The sequence below is a fragment of the Anguilla rostrata genome, chromosome 8 (genome assembly GCF_018555375.3).
Source record: "Anguilla rostrata isolate EN2019 chromosome 8, ASM1855537v3, whole genome shotgun sequence".
NCBI lineage: Eukaryota > Metazoa > Chordata > Actinopteri > Anguilliformes > Anguillidae > Anguilla > Anguilla rostrata.
The window spans coordinates 50105396-50127913 of NC_057940.1; the positions used below are offsets into that span (position 1 = coordinate 50105396).

At 46.9% G+C, this 22518-nt stretch overlaps 1 protein-coding gene across 1 annotated transcript; it reads left to right on the forward strand.

Annotated features, from left to right (window-relative positions):
* The first annotated feature begins 574 nt into the window (after positions 1 to 574).
* On the forward strand, positions 575 to 22518 carry LOC135260405 (IgGFc-binding protein-like). Its single transcript, XM_064345618.1, has 16 exons — positions 575 to 688; positions 6416 to 6756; positions 9738 to 10323; positions 10897 to 11501; positions 11602 to 12160; positions 12776 to 13116; positions 13755 to 14340; positions 14889 to 15493; positions 15592 to 16150; positions 16237 to 16499; positions 16810 to 17166; positions 17438 to 18005; positions 18468 to 18667; positions 19906 to 20283; positions 21172 to 21446; positions 22288 to 22518. The coding sequence occupies exons 1-16, from the start codon at positions 640 to 642 to the stop codon at positions 22319 to 22321; spliced, it is 6306 nt and encodes a 2101-aa protein (XP_064201688.1). The 5' UTR covers positions 575 to 639; the 3' UTR covers positions 22322 to 22518.

A 22518-nucleotide genomic window follows, 5' to 3' on the forward strand; every position in this document is an offset into this window, starting at 1 on the left:
AAAATTTGTTTTGGGTTTCCATAGTAACGTGATAAAGGCTTTGATAAGAAACTCTCGAAGCATCTCAGGTGTGAACAAATTAAGGTGCAACCCCGTTCCCGGTTCGAGAGCACACCCTGCCATCATCTGGACAGAAACATTTTCCACGTGCGGGCGGGGTCGCTAGCTCCGCCAAGGTTGCTGGGGCTGTGCTGATTGGCTCCCGTGCGGGACCCCAAACCAATTTAAGGGCCGGAGCGCACCTGGCACCTCCATGCCAGCCGTCCTGCTCAGGTAAGTCACTTCTGACTCTCCACTGCACCTCTGCAGGGAGCCAAGGGACTCTCCTTAATCAACTTAAACTTCTAGTGGCAGTATACGCTCCATGAAAATGCAGATTCAAAGAAAAGTGCTTTCTTTCATTGCCACCTGCAAGATTATCCATATTAAATATCATATGATGCATAAAGGAATTGTGCATATATGAGCAACTACCGAAAGTTTTTTATTTTTATTTTGTATTTAATCATTTTTTATAACGTGTATTAAGGATGGTTGTTCTGATGTGCTGCGTTCCTTGTGCGTACCTCTTAGAATTGTGGGGTTGGCGTGCGGCATTTGGAAAGTGAAGCGACAGCTCTTTGCGCCCTGATTTCAGCCATGGGGATGAAAGGGTTAATGTCTTGTGTGGCCCTTCTGCTGCTCTGGGGTAAGTACTCCATCATTTGACCTCACGCCTCTGTAACCATGGTTACAGCTGCAATAATGTGGCTCAAAACTAAGGATGTTAGTTTCTATTCTCATATTTTTAATTGAAAAAAAAAAAACTAGTGAAGTGAAAATATACTGTGGCACACTACAAAAGCCTCAGCATTACAACAGCTCTACAGATTGTGTTTGAAGTGGGAAAAAATAAGTGCCAATACTCATGTGAGCAAAAACGTTCTGTTGCAGCTGCCGACATTTGCAGAGATATACTGTTGGGGCAAGATCGTCATTAACAAGAGCTAACCTACAGTTTTACAAGCAGTTTGTAAATAGTATCAAGAGGATACACTCAGAATTCTAAATTACATATATCATATATCAGCTATTGTCAAAATTCTAATCTCTAAATCAACGCAATAAGAACTTATCTTTATTTTAGTAAAGGTTCCCAAATACAAATTGGCAGCTTAAAACTAATAGTCCCATTGTGGTAAATAACTATAGCTTGGGTACCTACATAGACTAACGAATGGTGGAACGCAGTAAGATTTAACGGTAGCCTACGCATACCGGCAAAAATCAAAAGTGAGTACAGGCCCACTTCACGCACTGTCCACGGAGTTCATGTAAGTCCAACAGGGACAACGTGTAGCCTACTGCAGGGATCATCAAATCTGGCCCTCGAATGCAAATCCAGCCCTGGTTTTCTTTTCTCCCGGGTAATTGGCGCTACTGATTGGCCAGTCTGTCTTCACACCTGACTCCCAGGCAAAGGGAGGGTGGAAAACCAGCAGTTCTCGGCCCTCGAGGACCGTGAGCTGCTGATCGCTGGCCTACTGTTTTAGAGTTAGAAGAAGGCCTACTCCGGAGATGATTTTACATAGAATGTTTGGCTACGCACGACAGGAACACCGTGTGCAGTTCTAATCGGGGGAGGAGTTCAGAAATGCAAACAGCTCCTGGGTGTTGTATCCAAGTCAGATTTGAGAGCGGGTTTTCACTTCACCGTGCATGCCGATAAGAAACAAGCTACAAACGACCAGCTCTTCCAATCACGTTGACCACGACCACACTACAGTCATCAACAGTAGTGGGTGTGGTACTTTTAGCTAAACAGGCTGACTAAATAAATCGAGTTTAACTCAGCTGTCACAATGGTATTAAAACCAAGTGGGAACCTTCCATATTGATGAGGACACGTAGAAAGACATATTCATTTTATGTGCCACTCAACTCACAAAGCTAAAATGCTAGACACGCGGGCTGGAGGCGTTCAGCAACAAGCTGGTCGTCTACTTTATTCTTGACTCTACCTGACAACTACGCTTGAGGGATTACACAGATGCACTCACGCAATGTTTTGAGTTTCTACGACATCAGTCCTATTCCAAAAGGCAAACACAACACGACACAAGCTGGCAGGATAGTTTCGTACTTTGAGAGTGTAATTAAGGCAAAATACATGCCAAAATGAAGCAAGACACACGATAGAGAAAGCAGCTGTATCTGATAATGTCACTCAGCTGAAGTAATTTCTTGCCCTGTTTAACTGCTACAGATTGGTCACTCACTGCTTGTCCACAGTAGGCTAATAGACTACATGAATACCATCACTTTTCCAAATAACAGTGAAATGGTTGTGGTCTCAAAAAATGTCAAGTGCAATCGCATTGTAAATGCATACAAGAGCATGATTTTAGACAATGTCAAAATGCGCATTAAATCTATAGTAGAATTCTTTAGAAACAATGTACCTTGTGGAACTGGCTTGTAAATCACTCACTCACATTCACTCACTGACTCACTGACTCACTCACATTTAGAAGAATGAAGATTCTCCACAAGGGGAAGCTATTGTCACTCATGGTGTTTTGCATAAATGACCCTGTGTGTGTGTGTGTTCTCGGCTGGATTCGGTTCCACTTTAACACAATACCTTTCCTTGCTGTCTTTCCTCGATGGAGCTATTTTGTGATTAAATTTGTGGCCTGTAACAAGTGAACATAAGAGGTGCTTTGCAAAGGAGGATAGACAAGGAGCAAACCAGAACGGCCCTCACAACGTCATGGCAACCTTCGCTCTGTGTGTGAATATTTTTTCATTGGATAACATTGGAAGGTTCATAAATAATTCAAAGTAACATTACCCTAGCTTATCTTGAGTCATAATAAAAATGCACCAGCTGGTCTTATTAAAAATTTTGGTTTTTGCAGCGTCTTTAGTGAGGATTGTTTTGTGAGAAAAAGCACAACCACAGAATGTGGATCAAACAAAATTCAGTTCTCAGTTCTTAATGCCTCCTCTCATTCCTCAATGTGCTCTCATGAATCATTCAGGAACCTTCCAAATTCATCCTATGAAAAAAAATATTGGGACTGTCCCATTTCTCTGCACTTGGCTAAGTGCGCTTGGGTGCTTGAGATGTGGAACATACATTTGCATATAGTGTACAAGTATGCATTAAGTGCCCAAGTGCATGGGGATTTTTAATGCAATTGGAACACACTTTTTGTTCTGTGGTCCCTATTTCAAATAATTTATTGTAGTCACACCGCTATCAATAGCTAGTAATAGCCGTGCATTGCTTGATGTGGGCTTGCCAAGTACAGACAAATTAATAAAGTCTGCCAATGTTATATTCACATTAACATTACCATCATAATGCTACCAGAAGAATAAAATATAAAGTACAACATTTGCATCTTTGCAAACATCTTTGATATTCCTTTGATGGCATTTTCCTCCAGTAAACACACAAGCTGGCAACCTTGTGTGTGGCATTTACAATAAATGCCACCAACTTGGTGCATTGTGGGTCTGTGTACTTGGCCAAATACCGTTCTGGAGCTTTCTTAGCATAAGTCTGGATAAAGTTCACATCAAGTGTACTTTTAAGCGTACTTGAGAAATGGGACTCACCTGCTATTATGCTAACCACATGAACATAAACGCTGTGTCCAAGTGTGCAAGTGTGATCAAGTCTGCATATTGGGACACCCTCATCCTTTTGACAGCTTTTGACAGCTGTGCACTGACACATCCTCTCTTATTTGCATGTGGAGCAGTGCATTGTGGGATTCCCTTTTTGCTGGAAACTTGCAACTTATACTCTTGGCAGGAGTGAGGAGAAACAAGGGAGCAAGGAAACCTAATTGCTCCTTCCTTTTTCACAAATTGGAACAAAACGCCAGTTGGGGTGGTGGCGATATTTCATCCTGGCATTCCTCCCCAAATTTTTGGGAAGGGAACATCAGGAAGAAACCATAAAATCTGAGTCTTACTCCAGCCCCCCACGCCCCCCCCCCATACCTGATTCAACACAAACCTTTGCTACAAGGCAATGCGAACACACTGCCAAGATTGGAACACTGGACATGTATTGCATTTCCTAAGTCAGTGACCCCCCTGCAACACATAGGCGCAGGTTGTTTGAGAGGACAAGGATTTGAATATTCTCTCTCTTCTTTCTCTATTTCCATTTGACGTCTGGCTTGGATTTACGGTATCTTTCAACCCTAACCTCCGCCCCCTCACCTCCCCCCTCCCCTCGCTATTTCCAGGCCACTGCTCTGCTGGACCGGCAGGAAGAGAGTTTGTCACAGTCTTCATGCAAAATTACTTGTGGGTGTACGACGACGCGCGCTACCTGCTCGAGGTCTCCGCCCCCGTGACACTGAAAGGCCCCACTGAGGTCCAGGTGACTGTGCCCCAGCTTAAGTATGTCCAGAAACGCACGATTGGGCCCGGTGAGGGTGTGACATTCCAGCTGCCCGCGGACGTTGAGATGGTCGGCGGCGGGAAATCTGGCAAGACTGTCCGGATCGAGGCCACCCAGGAGGTCACAGTGATGTCCCTGAACTACAAACCCTTTACTTCTGAGACCTCCGTGGTCTACCCTGTGACAGAGTGGGGGACCGAATACTATGTATACACCCCGGCAGGCACCCCACTGGGCACCTACAAGGAGTTTTCCATCACCAACCACAAGGCCCGCAACTTGGTCGAGGTCTACGTGAAGGACCACACAAAGTTTCAGGGTCAAGTGTACCGAGCGGGGAGCAAGCTTTCCTTTGAGCTCGAACCCTTCGAGAGCGTGCAAATCCAGAGTGATATCGACCTGACAGCCTCCAGGGTGGTGTCCAAACTTCCCGTCGCCGTCATCACAGGACACACCTGCACCTGGAAGTTCACCAGGTGCAACCACGTCTATGAGCAGCTGCTGCCCGTCAGCAGCTGGGGGAGGAGCTTCGTGGTGGCGCCGCTGGACTTCAAGGACCCCGATGGCAGATATGACAGCGTTGTCATCCAGGCCTCCCAGACCACACGTGTCACCGTCCAAGAAGGCGACAACAGCAAGACCGTGACCATGAACCGTGGGGATACCATTCAGTACCAAAGCCGCTGGCCAGTCCCCATCCACATCACCGCCGACAAGGGAATCCAGGTCTTCTTCGAGTTCAATGGAGCATTAGTGGATCAAGGCATCTTGTCATGGTTTGGCGAAAGTTACGACCCATTCCTGATGACCATTCTGCCCGTAGAGCGCTTCTGCACCTCCTACACTCTGGAAGGACAGCTTGGCTTCAACAACATGGCGGTCGTGGTGGCTCGCACCAAGGACCTGGAGGGGCTGACATTTGACAAGACTCCATTTCCCAAGAGCCTTCAGTGGAGGCCGGTGACCGGAAGCGAGTACTCATGGGCTCAGATGTCCTACCCTAAGGATGCTGGCCTCCACAGAGCGGCCCATCGCAGCTCCTCTTTCGGGCTCTACAGTCTGGGCTTCGCACGTATGAATGGATATGGGTCCCCAGCCATTTGTAACCCAGGTAGTGTCCATAAATGGCGTCCCCTGCGATGATAGTTAGCAGTCAAACTCGCATTAATCGATTTACACCATTGGTGGTAGCTCCTGATGATGCCTTCACTTCATCGATGCAGAAACACAAACAAATTGTAGCATCAGGTTTATATTAAAGTGAAATAAAGTACGAGAGCAGTGACACACAGCAGTACGCTTATTGTAATAGCTGTTTGGTAGGCACAAGACAAACCACGACTATCACCCGTCGACATGGCTGTGACAGTGACTCCAATAACACACAGGCCTCAAAGTGTCTTCCGGTATTTATGAGATTTGCAGACAGCATATTTCAATTCAAACTGAATTAATGAGTCTTTTTTTTTGCAGCATGTCTTCTTTCAAAGGCAATTCGGGGGTTATCTACCTAGTCTACATTAGCCATTGAAACAGAACGATCAGCAGATCAGTGATTAAGGCTGAACAGTTTCAGCTCGCTGTCGCAACAACGGCTGATACAAACTAACTGTTAATACAAAGAGTTCAGTATCACCTTTCCACCATTTTCATGTAGGTCATTAAATATCAAGTTCCGCAACCCAATTTTTTTCCATTTTATTACTGTCAGAAAATGATCAGGTTACACCAGGCTGGATTTCTCAATTTTGCAATAGGGACTGACTAAGATTAATGGACATATATCATTCACCAGAATAGAACATAATGAGTACTCTACCTTATTGGACCTGTGTTTCGTACTTGCTCCAATGACCTCCGGCATGCAATTATTGTACATCGCTTTGCATAACAGTGGCTGCCAAATATATGCAATGTAATGTAAAAACAAAAATTCCACTAAATAAAGCTAGAATGCACTATAAACTCTAGAAATTGTTCAACGGCACAACTATTTTTTTCTCTCCACAGTCGACTGCAGCATGGTGAACTGTGCACCGAATGAGGATTGCCAAATGAAGGGTGATGCTCCCTCCTGCGTCAAAAAACCACCTGCCCCCAAGATGGGCACCTGCTTGGCCATGGGGGACCCCCACTACCGCACATTCGACGGTCGCTACTTCAACTTCATGGGAAACTGCACCTACACCATGGCCAAGAGTTGCCACACGGACAAGGACCAACCCGCCTTTGAAGTGGAAGCTCAGAACACCCGCCGCGGCAAATCGCCTGTCACCTCCATCAGCAAGGTCATAGTCGAAGTCTACGGCTACGTAATCAGCATTGTCCGTGGCAATGTTGGACTGGTCAGGGTAAGTAACAATGCCTGATTCCAGTGAGGAAAATCCAAAATATAGACGTCAAGAGGAGAGAAAATGTAGGTTGAGAGACATTTTGACAAAAACAAACTAGGTTAACCCCGATATAGCTCAGGTTTTACCTGGATAAAACCTAGTTATGTCCTAGCCAGATAAAAAAACTAATGTGGCCCCCTCGGCTCCCACCTTCCTGTGTATCACTACTATAACACATAATGCCCATCCTCCACCATGTGCTGTACATGGCAATCACCTTTATTTTTTATTTTATTTTTATTTCACCTTTATTTCACCAGACAAGTCATTCAGAACAAATTCTCATTTACAAAGGTGGCTTGGCAAGCGACAAAAGCCACTTAAGGGCAGGGGAGGTGGGCTAGGAGATAAAAACATGTTAAAACCTCTCTGGTTCCCCCCAAGTTAATTAACCTCATTAAGAAGGTACCATGCTTAACATAGAAAATACATCCAACTCAGGGGCTACAGAGAACAATAATACATGAATAAAATTTAAAGGGGGTTACACTCACAAAGGAACTTGATGTCCTGACAAATTGTACTGCCTACAGCCAAAATAAATGCAAAAAGGTAAGGCATACTGTAAAATACAATCCATCACCATCACATCCAATAACATTCAATAATCTTCAACATACAGTTTCCTAAGTGAGCACATTATTTAAAGTACATAACATTCTCTCCAGCATTTCTTACATATGGTAAAGGTAGCTCACCTTTGGTAAACAGGTTAATCAAAAACAGATAATCCCCTGTGTACTACTGCTAAAGGTGTGTCAGTTTGAACCCCAAACTAAGGTTGAGTCTACTTACAGGTTTTGGAACTCTATTCTCTTGAGTGTCTATTTGCGTCAGATCTTTATTAATGTCTGGGTCCTTCGCTTCCATTGGGGTGGGAGTATTGTCCTCTTTAACAGGAATGGGAGTCTCATTGTCTTGATCATCATTGGCAAGAATGTCAGGCAAGTCTAAGATGATGGGAGTTCAGAAGGTTTCTGCACCCTGTTTGTTTAATTTATGCTAACTTGCAAGGCTTGCTGATTTTAAAATCAGTGGGCTAAAACTGGACACATCCAAACAAGGTGAATTTCGGTAGCCTAGTTAATCATCTGAACCACTGTCATAGTAATCTCCTGCATAAGAGGCAGTGGCCTTCTCAATTGCTTCAGCACCAGAGGTTTTATTTTGTTCCTTCTGGAATCTGCTCCTGGTTTTCTTGGGCTTACTGCATGGACCTGCTTCTGGACAGGTGTCGCCCACTAACTAACTAATAGGGAAAAGAGGATTTTTACTGGCCCTCTTCTGGCTTCACCTGATAAGTAGGCAGTCCAGTGAGCCTATTTTCAACAATGTAAGGTTTAGACTTCCAGCGGTTGGCGATCTTGTGTTTTCCTGGCACCCCAGGTGTTCCTGATGCCTTACTCCCTTGTCATGATGAGCCTTCTTGGCAGCATTGTTCTGCCTAGACAGGTTTGAGGCAAGACGGTTGTCTCCATCCATCATTATGGTCTTGATAAAAAAAAACCCCCACCTAATCTGCTAAGGCTGGCATCTGTGTGGAGCAGGTAAGGCTTGTTCGGATCAGCAAAAGAGAGCACAGGCGCATTTGTGAACTGCTCAATAATAGTGCGGAACACCCTCTCACTCTCTTCCGTCCAGCACTCTGCATTTGGTTCCCCATCTTTGAAGTAGGGGCCTCCACTGAGGTGTCTGGAGTTATTGTCTTTCCTCTGAGGTGCATAACCCCTAGTTAATTCATGCAGGGGTTTCACAATGGTTGCATAGTCCTCCATAAACCAACAATGAATACCCACAAAAGCCTAAACAGACTGCTGAACTTTAAGGTTCTGTGGGTGAGGCTAAGTGGCAAGGGCTTCGATTTTGGAAGGGTTGGTGCAATCACCCTGTCCGACACAATGTGGCCGAAGTATTTCACCAATGTTTGACCGAATTGACAAGTGAAAGATTTACTCCCCCTGCCTGCAAACAATCTAGGACTTTTAGCAACCTCTCTTTGTGCTCCTCTGAGGTTTTTCGAAATGCAACCAGGTCATCTAAATAGACAAGAACTTCCAACAGATTCATGTTGCCAGATGTCATCTCCATCAATCTCTGAAAAGTAGCAGAGCCTCCTGTCACTCCCTGTGGCATCCTTCAAATGGATAAAACCCCAGCGGGCAAAGGGGAAGGTAGTTTTCTCCTTGTCTTTGTTACTCGTATGAATTTGGTAATAACCGCTCCTTAGATCAAGCACCTGGAACCACTGGCTTCTTGGGAGACAATCTGGTGCATCATCTACACGAGGGCCAGTGTACCGGTCTGGCACAGTCCTTTCGTTAAGAGTGCGATAGTCAACACATAGATGGACCTGTCCACAACAACAATAGGAGAAGTGTAGGGGCTATGCTAATGCCTGCACTCAGGAGCTGCTGTAGGTGCTTCCAGACATCCTCAACATCTGCAGGAGCTATCCAGCGAGACCTCTCTCTGAAAGGGGGTCACGCTGCCTTTTCAATCAAAAGATTTTCACCTGAACACCTAGACAGTGTTTAATTGACTTTTCACCAATTATTCACCGCCCAGTGAACATTTATGTGGTGAAAACCCAGCTGCCAGTGCTAGAAAAGTCACTAGGACATAGCCACACTATATCCAGATAAAACCTGAGCTATATTGTGGTTAACCTAGTCTACTTCTGTCAAAAAGCTTATCAACCTAGTTTTATACCCCTCCAGACGTCTGGATTTTGACTTTTGCTCATTGTGTACCAACACATTCTTGTAATGACTGATTAAGATTAGGAAAAAAAAAAAGATTAGTTACTGATCTAATTTAGGGGAATATAAGGTAATTCCATAGGTAGGTGTAAAACACAAGTGTGACCTGAACACTCCCGAGGTATGTCTGAGAGAGCATTCAGTGTGTAACTGCACGTTACTAATGACCTGTTTAATTAGGTTAACTACGAGGGCTGGGGCCTCCCCATCAGTTTGGATAATGGCAAAGTGGTAATATCCCAGAGTGGGATGTCCATGTTGCTGGAGACGGACTTCGGCCTGACGGTGCAGTATGACTGGGATCAGTACATGGTGGTGACCGTCCCCGGCAGCTACGCGGGAAAGGTGTGCGGCCTCTGCGGCAACTTCAACGGCAAGCAGGACGACGACCTGGCCACTCCCACCGGCTCCCAGGCTAACGATGTGGTGGCGCTGGGCAAGAGCTGGCGAGTCCATGGCGTGGCGGGAGACGACGGCAACTCCTGCCAGGATGAGTGCATGGGCAAGTGCGCCAACTGCAAGGGCAACTTCTTCGAGAACATGGAGGCGAAGCTCTTCTGCAGTATCATCTCCACGCTGATGGCCGGGCCCTTCCGGAGCTGCCACACCATCGTGGATCCCAAGATGTTCCATGACATGTGCATGTACGACTTCTGCATGGGCGAGGGGGCGAAGGAGTACCTGTGCGACTCCCTGCAGGTCTACACCGACGCCTGCCAGCGAGCCGGGATCAAGGTGTACGACTGGAGGAACCTGGCCGGTTGCCGTGAGTTTATCAGGCACAGGGACTTATGAGAGATGTAGTGTGCATGTACATTTTAGTTGGTTGTAAAAAAATAACAGGTTTTTGGATTCTAATAAGATATTTTCACATACCTGGAACTTAAATTTACTCAAGAGGTCAAGAGCATACCTCCCTTATTTCATATATCATGTTACCTGGCAAGTTCTCTAGATATATTACTTCACTTCAAGCCCAGACTAAAGATTACCTTTCTTTCCAGTGGTAATCATTTTCAATCTTATTATATTATTGAACATTGAATGCCAAACAATTGAAGCTGAGAACCCTCGTAACTTTTTGATGCCCTAAAACAAAAAACTAACAAAAAACTAAAACTACTGAACACTTAATTATAAATAGATATCCAAATCAAAAGACAAAATACAAAAAGAAATCAGAAAACCTTAAAACTAAGCAGAAGTGGTAATGCAGTAATAATAGACATAAAAATGAATGAATGCAATTATCATTCCAACCTCAAACTCTCAGCTGCGCACCTTAAAGGTCACCTTAAATTCTATAACCTGAAATCCACAAATGGTCTGTTTCTTTCAGCCAAACCCAAATGTCCAGAGAACAGTCACTACGAGAACTGTGGAAACGCCTGCCCCGCCTCCTGCGAGAACCCCAAAGCGCCCTCCAAATGCAAGTTGAGCTGCGTGGAGACCTGCGTCTGTAACCCGGGTTACCTGTTGAGCGGAAACCAGTGTGTGCTCCCTAACCAGTGTGGCTGCATGTATGAGGGTCGCTATGCACAGCCCGGCAAGCCCTTCTGGGGTGACGACAGCTGCACCAAGAGCTGCCAGTGCAACCCGACCAGCGGTAGGGCCGAGTGCCACCGTACGCACTGCCCGTTCGGGAAGCAGTGCGCGGTGGTCGATGGGATCAGAGATTGCTACCCCACCCCCTACGCCATCTGCCGGGCCACCAGCGACTCCCACTTCCTGACCTTTGATGGCCAGCAATACACCTTCCCGGGCACCTGCGTGTACCAGCTGGCTGGTGTCTGTTCCAAAAAGGCCGGCCTGGAGCCCTTTAACGTCTTGGTGCAGAGCGATGTCCCTGACAACAAGGCAGGCTCCGTTCCCAAGCTGGTGGAGGTCAATGTCTACGGTTACTCCATTGTCATCAGCAAGCGGTACAATAAAAATACTGTGAAGGTAGGCATTCGCTTTTCCCTCTGTCTATGGTTCCTCGAGATTGTGATGTCACTACCTTTCCAACACTGCAATATCCCATTCCCTCCCTTTAACAATACAGATAAACAAGGAGATTGTCACCCTCCCAGTAAATCTGCCCGATAAGAAGGTGCTTGTCTACAAGAGCGGCCTGTACGCTGTGATCGAGACCAGCTTCGGGCTGAGGGTGTCCTTCGACTGGGCCGGCGTGGTGATCGTCAACGTCTCCATTGCCTACGAAGGTGCCGTGTGTGGTCTGTGCGGAAACTACAACCACGAGGCCAAGGATGACATGAAGATGAAGGACGGAAAGGAAGCCGCCTCCACCAAGGCACTGGGTCAGAGCTGGCGGGTGGCGGAAATCCCCGGCTGCGTTGATGGCTGCAGGGGTAACTGCCCCGACTGCGACTTCACGCAGCTGAAGCAGTACGAGTCGCTGTGCCACCCGTTGCTTGACCCCAAGGGGCCCTTCAAAAATTGTCACCCCCTGGTGGACCCCAAGAGCTTCTACCAGGACTGCCTGTACGACCTTTGTCTTGAAAACAGCAAAGGCAGGCTGTGCCACATCTTAACTATTTACAACGATCTCTGCCAGGACAAAGGCGCCAAGATTGAAGCATGGCGGAATCCTTCCTTCTGCAGTGAGTTGGGCACCCGTCTCTTAATTCTCTCGAAAGTCTGAACCTTTCTTGCCTGTATTTTGGGCATTAACCGCAGTTGACCATCTCTTCGACCCCAGGCTACCCATGTGTCACGCACAGCCACTATGAGGTTTGCGCCGGCTACTGCTCGGCTAACTACACGACCTTGGCCTTGCCCACCGGCTGCAAGTTTTATTGAACTGAACAGTTTCAGCTCGCTCTTGCACTCAGAACTGCTCGTACAGACAGTAGTCATTAATACATGGAGTTCTGTATTGCCTGTCTGCTATTTCAATGCCGGGCAATAAATATCAAGTTTCACAACCCAATTTTGTTCCACTTTGAAAGCCTATTGGGAATATTGCGTTTGCAGTTTGATGCGTTTAACCTCGATGGTAGGATTAGTAGTGCAAATCAAAGAAGTTATTGTTTTTATTGTAATCAGGCTGGATATCTCAATTTTGCAAGAGGGACTGATCAAGATTAACGGTCATATGTCAGTCACCAGAGCAAAAATTACTTGCATTGAAAAATAAGCACTGAATAAAGGCACATTCACTAACGCTAGAAATTATTCCAATGATTTTTACCCCTAAAATATTTTTCTGTCCGCAGAGGACTGCAGCATGATGAAATGTGCGCAGAACGAGGATTGCCAAATGAAGGGTGATGCTCCCACCTGCGTCAAAAAACCACCTGCCCTCAAGATGGGCACCTGCTTGGCCATGGGGGACCCCCACTACCGCACATTCGACGGTCGCTACTTCAACTTCATGGGAAACTGCACCTACACCATGGCCAAGAGTTGCCACACGGACAAGGACCAACCTGCCTTTGAAGTGGAAGCTCAGAACACCCGCCGCGGCAAATCGCCTGTCACCTCCATCAGCAAGGTCATAGTCAAAGTCTACGGCTACGTAATCAGCATTGTCCGTGGCAATGTTGGACTGGTCAGGGTAAGTAACAATGCCTGATTCCAGTGAGGAAAATCCAAAATATAGACATCTTGAAGGGGTGAAAAACTTTGATTGTGAGACATTTTGAGATCAACAAATTAGGTTAACCCCAATATAGCTTTGGATTTACTGAGATATAGCAGAGTTATGTCCTAGTCAGCTAAAAAAACGAACTTTTCAACCAAATGTTGCCAGATTTTCACCTGAACGTCCAACCAGTGTTTCGTTGACTTTTCACTGACTTTTCACCTCCCAGCGAACACTTACGTGGTGAAAACCTATATAAATTTTTTGAAAAGTAAAAGTTTTCTAGTTTCACTAGGACATAGCCATGCTATATCCAGATAAAGCCTGAGCTACACTGGGCTTAACCTAGTCCGCTTGTGTCAAAATGCCTCTCAATATAGATTTCTACCCCTCTAGACATCTAGATTCCGGTTTTTGCTCACTGTGTGCCAACACATTCTTGTAATGACTTCCCTTAGTGTCTGAAAAAAAGAAATGCCACTGACCTGATTCAGGGGAATATAAGGGAATTTCATAGGTATGTGTAAGATACAGGTTTAACCTGAACACTCCCAGGGTATGCCTGAGAGAGCATTCAGTGTGTTTACTTGTCTAATTCCCTGTTTCATTAGGTTAACTACGAGGGCTGGGGCCTCCCCATCAGTTTGGATAAGGGCAAAGTGGTGATATCCCAGAGCGGGATGTCCATGTTGCTGGAGACGGACTTCGGCCTGACGGTGCAGTATGACTGGGATCAGTACATGGTGGTGACCGTCCCCGGCAGCTACGCGGGAAAGGTGTGTGGCCTCTGCGGCAACTTCAATGGCAAGCAGGACGACGACCTGGCCACTCCCACCGGCTCCCAGGCTAACGATGTGGTGGCGCTGGGCAAGAGCTGGCGAGTCCATGGCGTGGCGGGAGACGACGGCAACTCCTGCCAGGATGAGTGCACGGGCAAGTGCGCCAACTGCAAGGGCAACTTCTTCGAGAACATGGAGGCGAAGCTCTTCTGCAGTATCATCTCCACGCTGATGGCCGGGCCCTTCCGGAGCTGCCACACCATCGTGGATCCCAAGATGTTCCATGACATGTGCATGTACGACTTCTGCATGGGCGAGGGGGCGAAGGAGTACCTGTGCGACTCCCTGCAGGTCTACACCGACGCCTGCCAGCGAGCCGGGATCAAGGTGTACGACTGGAGGAACCTGGCCGGTTGCCGTGAGTTTATCAGGCACAGGGACTTATGGGAGATGTAGTGTGCACGTACATTTTAGTGAAAAAAAGTACATTTTAGTGAAAAATTAACAGGTTTTTGAATTCTAATAAGATATTTTTGCAAACCTGAAACTTACATCATATATCATGCTAACTGGCAGGTTCTCTAGATATATGCTTCGCTGGAAGGCCAGACTGATTACCTTTCTTTGAAGTGGCATTATTTTTCAATCTTACTATGTAATTGAACATTGAAAGCCAAACATCTGAAATTGAGAACCCTCGTAACTTTTTGATGCCCAAAAACAAACAAACTAACAGAAAATTAAAACTACTGAACACTTACATATAAATAGATATCCAAAACAAAAGGCAACATACAAAAAAATTCAGAAAACCTTAAAACTAAACGGAAGTGGTATTGCAGTAATAACATACATAAAAATGAATGAATACAATTATATATCCAACATCAAAATCTCAGCTGCACACCTTAAAGGCCACCTTAAGTTCTAGAACCTGAAACCCACATATGGTCTATGTTCTTTCAGCCAAACCCAAATGTCCAGAGAACAGTCACTACGAGAACTGTGGAAACGCCTGCCCCGCCTCCTGCGAGAACCCCAAAGCGCCCTCCAAATGCAAGTTGAGCTGCGTGGAGACCTGCGTCTGTAACCCGGGTTACCTGTTGAGCGGAAACCAGTGTGTGCTCCCTAACCAGTGTGGCTGCATGTACGAGGGTCGCTATGCACAGCCCGGCAAGCCCTTCTGGGGTGACAACAGCTGCACCAAGAGCTGCCAGTGCAACCCGACCGGCGGTATGGCGGAGTGTCACACTACTAGCTGCCCATCCGGGACGCAGTGCACGGTGGTCGATGGGATCAGAGACTGCCACCCCATCCCCTACGCCACCTGTCTGGCCACCAGCGACTCCCACTTCCTGACCTTCGATGGCCAGCGATACAACTTCACAGGCACCTGCGTGTACCAGCTGGCTGGTGTCTGTTCCAAAAAGGCCGGCCTGGAGCCCTTTGATGTCCTGGTGCAGAACAATGTTCGTGACAGCAGGGCAGGCTCCATTCCCAAGCTGGTGGAGGTCAATGTCTACGGTTACTCCATTGTCATCAGCAAGCGGTACAATAAAAACACTGTGATGGTACGCGCTCTTTTTTCCTGAGTCTATGATTCCTCAAGTTTATGATGTCATTTCCTGTCCAAGACCCAATATTCCGTTTCCTCCCTTTAACAATACAGATAAACGAGGAGATTGTGAACCTGCCAGTAAGTCTGTTCGATAATAAGGTGCTTGTCTACAAGAGCGGTCGATATGCTGTGATCGAGACCAGCTTCGGGCTGAGGGTGTCCTTCGACTGGGCCGGCGTGGTGATCGTCAATGTCCCCAGCGCCTACGAAGGTGCCATGTGTGGTCTGTGCGGAAACTACAACCACGAGGCCAAGGATGACATGAAGATGAAGGACGGAAAGGAAGCCGCCTCCACCAAGGCGCTGGGTCAGAGCTGGCGGGTGGCGGAAATCCCCGGCTGCGTTGATGGCTGCAAGGGTACCTGCCCCAGCTGCGACTTCACGCAGCTGAAGCAGTACGAGTCGCTGTGCTACCCGTTGCTTGACCCCAAGGGGCCCTTCAAAAATTGTCACCCCCTGGCGGACCCCAACGACTTCTACCAGGACTGCCTATACGACCTTTGCGTTGACAGCAGCAATGGCAGGCAGTGCCCCATCTTAGCCGCTTACACCGCCCTCTGCCAGAACATGGGCGCCAAAATTGAAGTATGGCGAACTTCTTCCTTCTGCAGTGAGTTGGGCGCCCATCTCTTAATTTTGTTCGAGAGACTGAACCTTTCTCCTATCGATCGCTGTTGACCATCTCTTCCACCCCAGGTTACCCGTGTGTCACGCACAGCCGCTATGAGGTCTGCACCAGCAGCTGCCAGGTTAACTGCGCGACCATGGACCCGCCCACTGTCTGCAAATCACAATGCCGGGAAGGGTGCCTCTGCGATGAAGGCTACGTGCTGAGCGGGGAGGACTGCGTGCCTTTGAGAGAATGTGGCTGCAAGCACGACGGCAGGTACTACAAGCTCAACGAGGCCTTCTACACTCCACACTGCGAGCAGGAGTGCACCTGCACAAAGGATGGCAAGGTGAGGGGGAAGGGGTGGGGATATTTTTTGGTTCCAGAGGAGGGTACAAGGCTCAGGTGCAAACTGGAAGAGTGGGAGACATATTTAATTGACTCAATGAAGCATTTTACTACTACAGCGCTACGTCTTTCTTTCAGACTTACACATTATATCACTTGTTTTTCAAGTAGTATCCACAGGTTGTTGCAAAAAAAAACTTGCATGTAAGGTTCCTTTCTCCATATTGTCTAGTCTTGAGCTCCTTGCCCCTTTCCTGGTGTTTTTTTGGGGGAGATAAATTAAAGCCATGGTGTGTCGCGTGATTTTTCAGGTGGACTGTAAAAAGAACACCTGCGGGGCCCACAAGCAGTGCCATAAGAAGAACGGCGCATGGGGCTGCCAGCCCGTCGGCTACTGCAGCATCTACGGCGACCCCCACTACCAGACCTTCGACAACAATAGCTACACCTTCCAGGGCACCTGCACCTACACCGTGGCTCAGTTCCGCAACCCAGATAAAACTGGTCTCCCGCCTTTCTCAGTGGTGGTGGAGAACGAGAGGTGGTATGGTATGGCCGACACCGGCAGCGCCGATGAGTCCACAAAACTGTCCGTCGCCAAGCTAGTGGCTGTGGAGGTGTACGGCTTCACCATAATCCTGCGGAGAAACCAGGTTGGAATGATAATGGTGAGTAAGGCGTAATATTTATTTATTTAAACTGCAATTGCGTTTTCCTTCTACGTCTCTGTATAAAATTATATCACAAGGAACATTAAGCGGAAACCACAGGGTTTCTGTACAGTTTGATCAGTGCACATGGAAAATAACAGTCTAAAATAAAAAACGCAAACAATAACCTGTCTCAATATTTTGTGATGCCTGTATTGAGAAGCCATATATCAAATAAAAAACCCTCAACTGGAGGAGACTTACAATAAATTAAAAATATTTCCCTCAGGTGAATGGAATAATGTACAACCTCCCTTTGAGCCTTGACGATGGGGCGGTGGTAGCCTATCAGAATGGCATGCATGATGTCATCAAAACAAACTTCGGCCTGGAAGTGACCTACGACCTTGTGTACAAAGTCAGTGTCACCGTGCCTGACGACTACAGGGGAAAGACCTCCGGCCTCTGTGGCAACTTCAACGGCAAAAGGGACGACGACTTCCTGCTGCCGAACGGCACCTTGGCGAAGAGCGTCCAGGTCTTCGGGGCGGCGTGGAAGGTGGCTGTTCCGGGCGTCATCTGCGACGACGGCTGCAACGGGGACTTCTGCCCCAAGTGCGACGAGAAGAAGAAGGCCACCTTCGAGAGGGACTGCGCCCTCATCAAGAAAGACTCCGGCCCATTCGCCGCCTGCTACGGCGTCCTCGACCCCAACTCCTACTTCAGGGACTGCGTCTACGACGTGTGCATGTCCGGCGGGGACCGTCACGCGCTCTGCGGCAGCATCGAGGCCTACGTGTCCGACTGTCAGAACATGGGGGTGTCGGTCCAGAACTGGAGGTCACCCAACTTCTGTCGTGAGTGGCCAGCTCACTGAGTATGCCTGCCTTTGCAGGCTCCTGCATCGGCTCTACATGCATCTGCATGGAAGGCCAACAAAATGTTATCAGTCATTTTTAATGTTCAACCTTAAAGGACTACGCTCTCTAGAATACTTCTCTAAGCTTGTTTATGATGTAGATGTACGAAGCTTGAAAAGCCCTGATGTTTCGACACAGGCCTTCTTCAGTGAGCTAAACAAACAGGAAATTCTGAAAGGGCCGGACTCCATGCAGACAACTTTTCTGTTTGCCCATTTTGCTCTATCGTTTCATTCTTTGTGGGATTCAATAGCTAGTTTAGAGTTGAGCAGTTTTTAGTCGAGTGTGTTTCATTTTCTCTTCGTTTTTCTCGCCGTTTAAATTTGTCCATTCGTCTGTGCCCACCCTTTCATTTTTAACTCAAAGGTCAGGTCTAACTGTGCTGTTCTGCTGTTCCAGCGCTGTCCTGCCCGGCCAACAGCCACTATAAGATCTGCGCCGAAACCTGTGCCACTCCCTGCCCCGGCCTGCCTAAAATCAGCTCCTGTCACAGCACCTGTGCTGAAGGGTGCGCCTGCGATGACGGGTACTCCTTCAACGGGACGTCCTGTGTGGAGAAGGACAGGTGCGGCTGCTTCTCGGAAGGACGAACCTACAAGGTAAGAAAATCAAGCGCCAATCAGGCGCCGATGTACGAGAATGGGACAGGATTGATACAAGACTGCACACAGTATGTAATGCTCAGTGTTAAGTGTCAAGTGTCAAGCTCGCACCAACAGGGCGGACACGCCAGTTAGCTCAGCCTCAAGTGTCAGGTCAGGCTGGCCCCTACGGAGCTGACACACTAGGTAGCTCAGCTTAAGTATCAAGCTCGCTTTACGAAGCGCACGCACTAGTTAGCTTAGCCTCAAGTATCAAGTGTCAAGATGGCTCTATGGAGTTGACACACTGGGTAGCTTAGCATCAAGTGTCAAGCTGGCTTGTTTCTCTTTCCTGGGACCCCGCCCCTTATTTCGTCCTGAGCGCAAAGACTGCTCTTGCCTGTTTCCTCTGTTTAAATCGACGGGATCACTCCAGTCCTGTGCTTCGCTCCATGGTCATGGACTGCTTCAGCCCAGTTCCTCCCCTGCCCATGCCTTGACACTGTCTGGAGCTCCAAATCCATCATCCAGCTCCTCTAAACTGCACTATTCTGAACTATACCATTTGGCCATCTATTATTCTTGTTAGCGTTCACCTCAGCTGTAACCTTTTTTTTACCTTATGTATTAGCTATTTGGGGCCTGATGTTTGCTCTATTTACTCTTTTTGCTCTGTTTGTTGTCTTGCTACTCTGCAAAGTGTCTTTGTGGCATTTCTCTGTAAAAAGCTCAAGACAAATAAAACTAAATTGAATTGAATTGAGTGTTAAATCAACTCTTGCCATTCAGTTGCAGAAATAAGATTTTAAGTCAAAACATAAGACTAAAATGCTTGGTAAGATTGACTTGTATTTTGGTTTTCGCTGGGCGCTTTATTGTGCAGTCATGAGACATCTGTAATTCTCCTGTAATTTGATTATGTTAGTGTATCTGGCAGGATTGTTTTTGTCTGATTAGGTGTGATTAGATGTGATTCCAGTGCTAGTTTGTACTTGGTAGGATTCTTGCTTGCTGAACAAGCTTACTCTACAGGGTTGGAGTCCTGATCGATGTGGTCACTTCTGGCACTACGATCCTTACTTCACTCTAGTGTTTCTTTTGCACCTCTACATCATGAACCTATGCACTTGTTGTACGTCGCTCTGGATAAGAGCGTCTGCTAAATGCCTATAATGTAATGTAATGTTGTTCTCATGTGCCCCTCCCCCTCCCCTCCCCCTCCCCCTTCCCCTTCCACTCCCCCCCCCCCCTTTCAGAGGGGTGAGTCAGTGATCTCCAAAGACTGCCGAAAGAAATGCACCTGCGCAGCCGACGGCCAGGTGCAGTGCAGCGCGATGTCCTGCGCGAGCGGCGAGAAGTGCCTGGCGAAGGACGGCGTGCTGGGCTGCTACCCCACCCAGTGCATGCTCCAGGCCGGGGGCGTCTTCACCGAGTTCAGCGGGATGGGCGGCATCCTCACCTCCGTGGGGGTCTACGAGCTCGTGTCCGTCTGCCCCCAGGGCACGGAGGCTGAGTGGTTCCGTGTGGTGGTGGACGTCCGCACCTGCGAGCAGTCCTCCCTCCCCGCCATCGTCGCCGTCTACGTTTTCTTCGAGGACCTGTTCGTGTTGGTCAACAAGAACCACGAGACCTGGGTGGGTTACCGCCACTTACTGTGTCTGAGGGGGCAAGGGCCGGGCTGACTGGCCCACTCAGTAATTCTGGTTGCTAAAAAAAAATGCTTAAAGCTTACAACATGTAAAAAGACAAAGATATGGTACTATAGTATAGAATTATTATACTAAATCATTATAATAAAAATAGCGATTATGATCCACATGAAAAGCATGTAAAAAAGGAAAAATAAGTATTTAAAATAAGAGTCGGGCCAACACTATTTCCTTGTTCGAGGCTGGGGCCACTGCCCCTCCTCATTTATATAAACGTTAGCAGGGACATTGAAAGTGTATTAGTTAAATTTGCAGACGAAATAAAACTGGGAGTTTTAGCTAACAGTTTGGAATCTACTAAAGTAATCCAAAAAGATTTAAACAGAATCCAGAAGTGGGTGGAAACCTGGCAAATTAAATTCAACGTGAAGTTCTACATATGGGACATAAAAACATAAAGCAGGACTACTTTATGGGAGGAACAAAATTGGAATGTGCTCGATTTGAAAAAAACAACATGGGAGCAATCGTTGATTACCATCTATTTTTGCAAGATGAAGCCTTTCAGGTTCTAGGCACTGTGCTGTAGCAGTAAAAAAAAAAAAGGCCTACAGGATGCTGGAATATACAGCCAGAAGTACTGAGTATAAATCCAAGGAATAAATTCAAGGAAGTTGTACTTATTTTATACAATACCTTGGTCAGGCCATACTGACATACAGGTCAGGAGTGTCTGTGACAGAAAATATGAATCAGCATTTCTAGATGGTTTTTCTATGGCTCTGTATGGAGGAGTCCGGTATTGTCACATAGTCTGCAGCAGGCCAAACTCAGTTTCTGACCCTGTTTCCTCTCATTGTCCTTGGCACTCAGGTAAACGGAAAGAAGGTGACCCTACCCAAAATGCTGCAGAACGAGATTTCGGTGAAGGTCTCGGACAAGGTGGTGGTCGTCGAGAGGCGGTCGGGACTCCACCTGACCTACAACGTGAAACAGGAAGTCAGCGTGAGCGTCGGCGCCCACCTGACAGACAAGCTGTGCGGCGCTTGTGGGGAATTCACCGGTGACACCAACCTGTTCTCCATCTTCGGCAAGCCCTCCATCCAAAGCTACATGGACAAGTGGAGAGCACTAGACTTCCCCAGCTGGTGAGTCACAAGATTAATTATCATATTATCTGTATTTAGAATATGAGTGTCCCCACACTGTAGTGGAAATAAGACACGGCCACGGCAACGAGCAATTTTATGACAAAAAAACAAATGCACAAAGAAAAGAAAAGTAAATAATCATTGTTGAGTGCAGTGAAACTGTGATTGAACTGTGTGGCCCAGTCTCTAAGAGGATACACATTGCCACTTGCAGCCATCTCGCACACATGGTCATTTTTATGACATTTTAATGCAAAACACCATGACTCTAAGACAGGGAAAATAACAAGAAATGGAATTCTCGTAATTTCTTAATATCCATATAAAATTTGTAAATAACGTTGCAAGATGGTCCAGATGGGACGTGTGGTTATAGGCCTGTTTTTGAGTGCCGGGACATACCCCCGGGCCCAGAAGGGAACCCTGGCTGTTCTAGCACTAGCGCAGTTGCCAACAGTGTCACAAACAGCGGCGAATATTATATATGATAAACAGGCAAGGCAGCTCTGGAGCTGGCCCTGAGGGGGGTAGCTCTCTTCATTCCGTAGCTCTGTCTCAAAGTATTTCGGAACCCCCCCCCCCCCCAAAGGGAAGTCAGCGGGGTTTCACCACCTCTTTTTGCAAGAGTTACTCTGAGCCCCCTCAACCTGACGCTACAACAATATGACGCAAAGCAAAATCACATGCTGTATCTCTTGAATAGATTCTGTATAAGGATGACAGTGAATTTTGTGCTAAATATGTTGTGTGTGTCTGTTTGTGTGTGTGCATGCACGTGCATGTGTATGTGTGTATGTGTTTAGCTTTGAAAAACTGACTTGTTTTTTTTTCATTCTAGCGGCTTGGCGACAGCTTCAACCAACATTTTGTAATGAATCGGCGTTCCATGGAAGCACGCATACAAATATAAATATACCAAATTTTAACCAATAATCACCAAGACTTGTGTGTTGTATAAATTCATTTTCACAGTAAGAACAAAAAAGATTTTATCTGATTATCTTCCATCTGTTCATTTTCTTTTTCTGTATTTGTGTAATGCACCCTAAAAATAAACTTTTTGCAATTA

What these genes read in the sequence shown, in the direction of transcription:
- LOC135260405 (XM_064345618.1), top strand. Translation starts at nt 640, where the DNA reads ATGGGGATGAAAGGGTTAATGTCTTGTGTGGCCCTTCTGCTGCTCTGG. An exon ending in ACCAGGTTGGAATGATAATG is followed by an intron (nt 17,167 to 17,437) that starts GTGAGTAAGGCG and finishes TATTTCCCTCAG; the next exon opens with GTGAATGGAATAATGTACAA. An exon ending in CGGAAGGACGAACCTACAAG is followed by an intron (nt 18,668 to 19,905) that starts GTAAGAAAATCA and finishes CCCCCCTTTCAG; the next exon opens with AGGGGTGAGTCAGTGATCTC.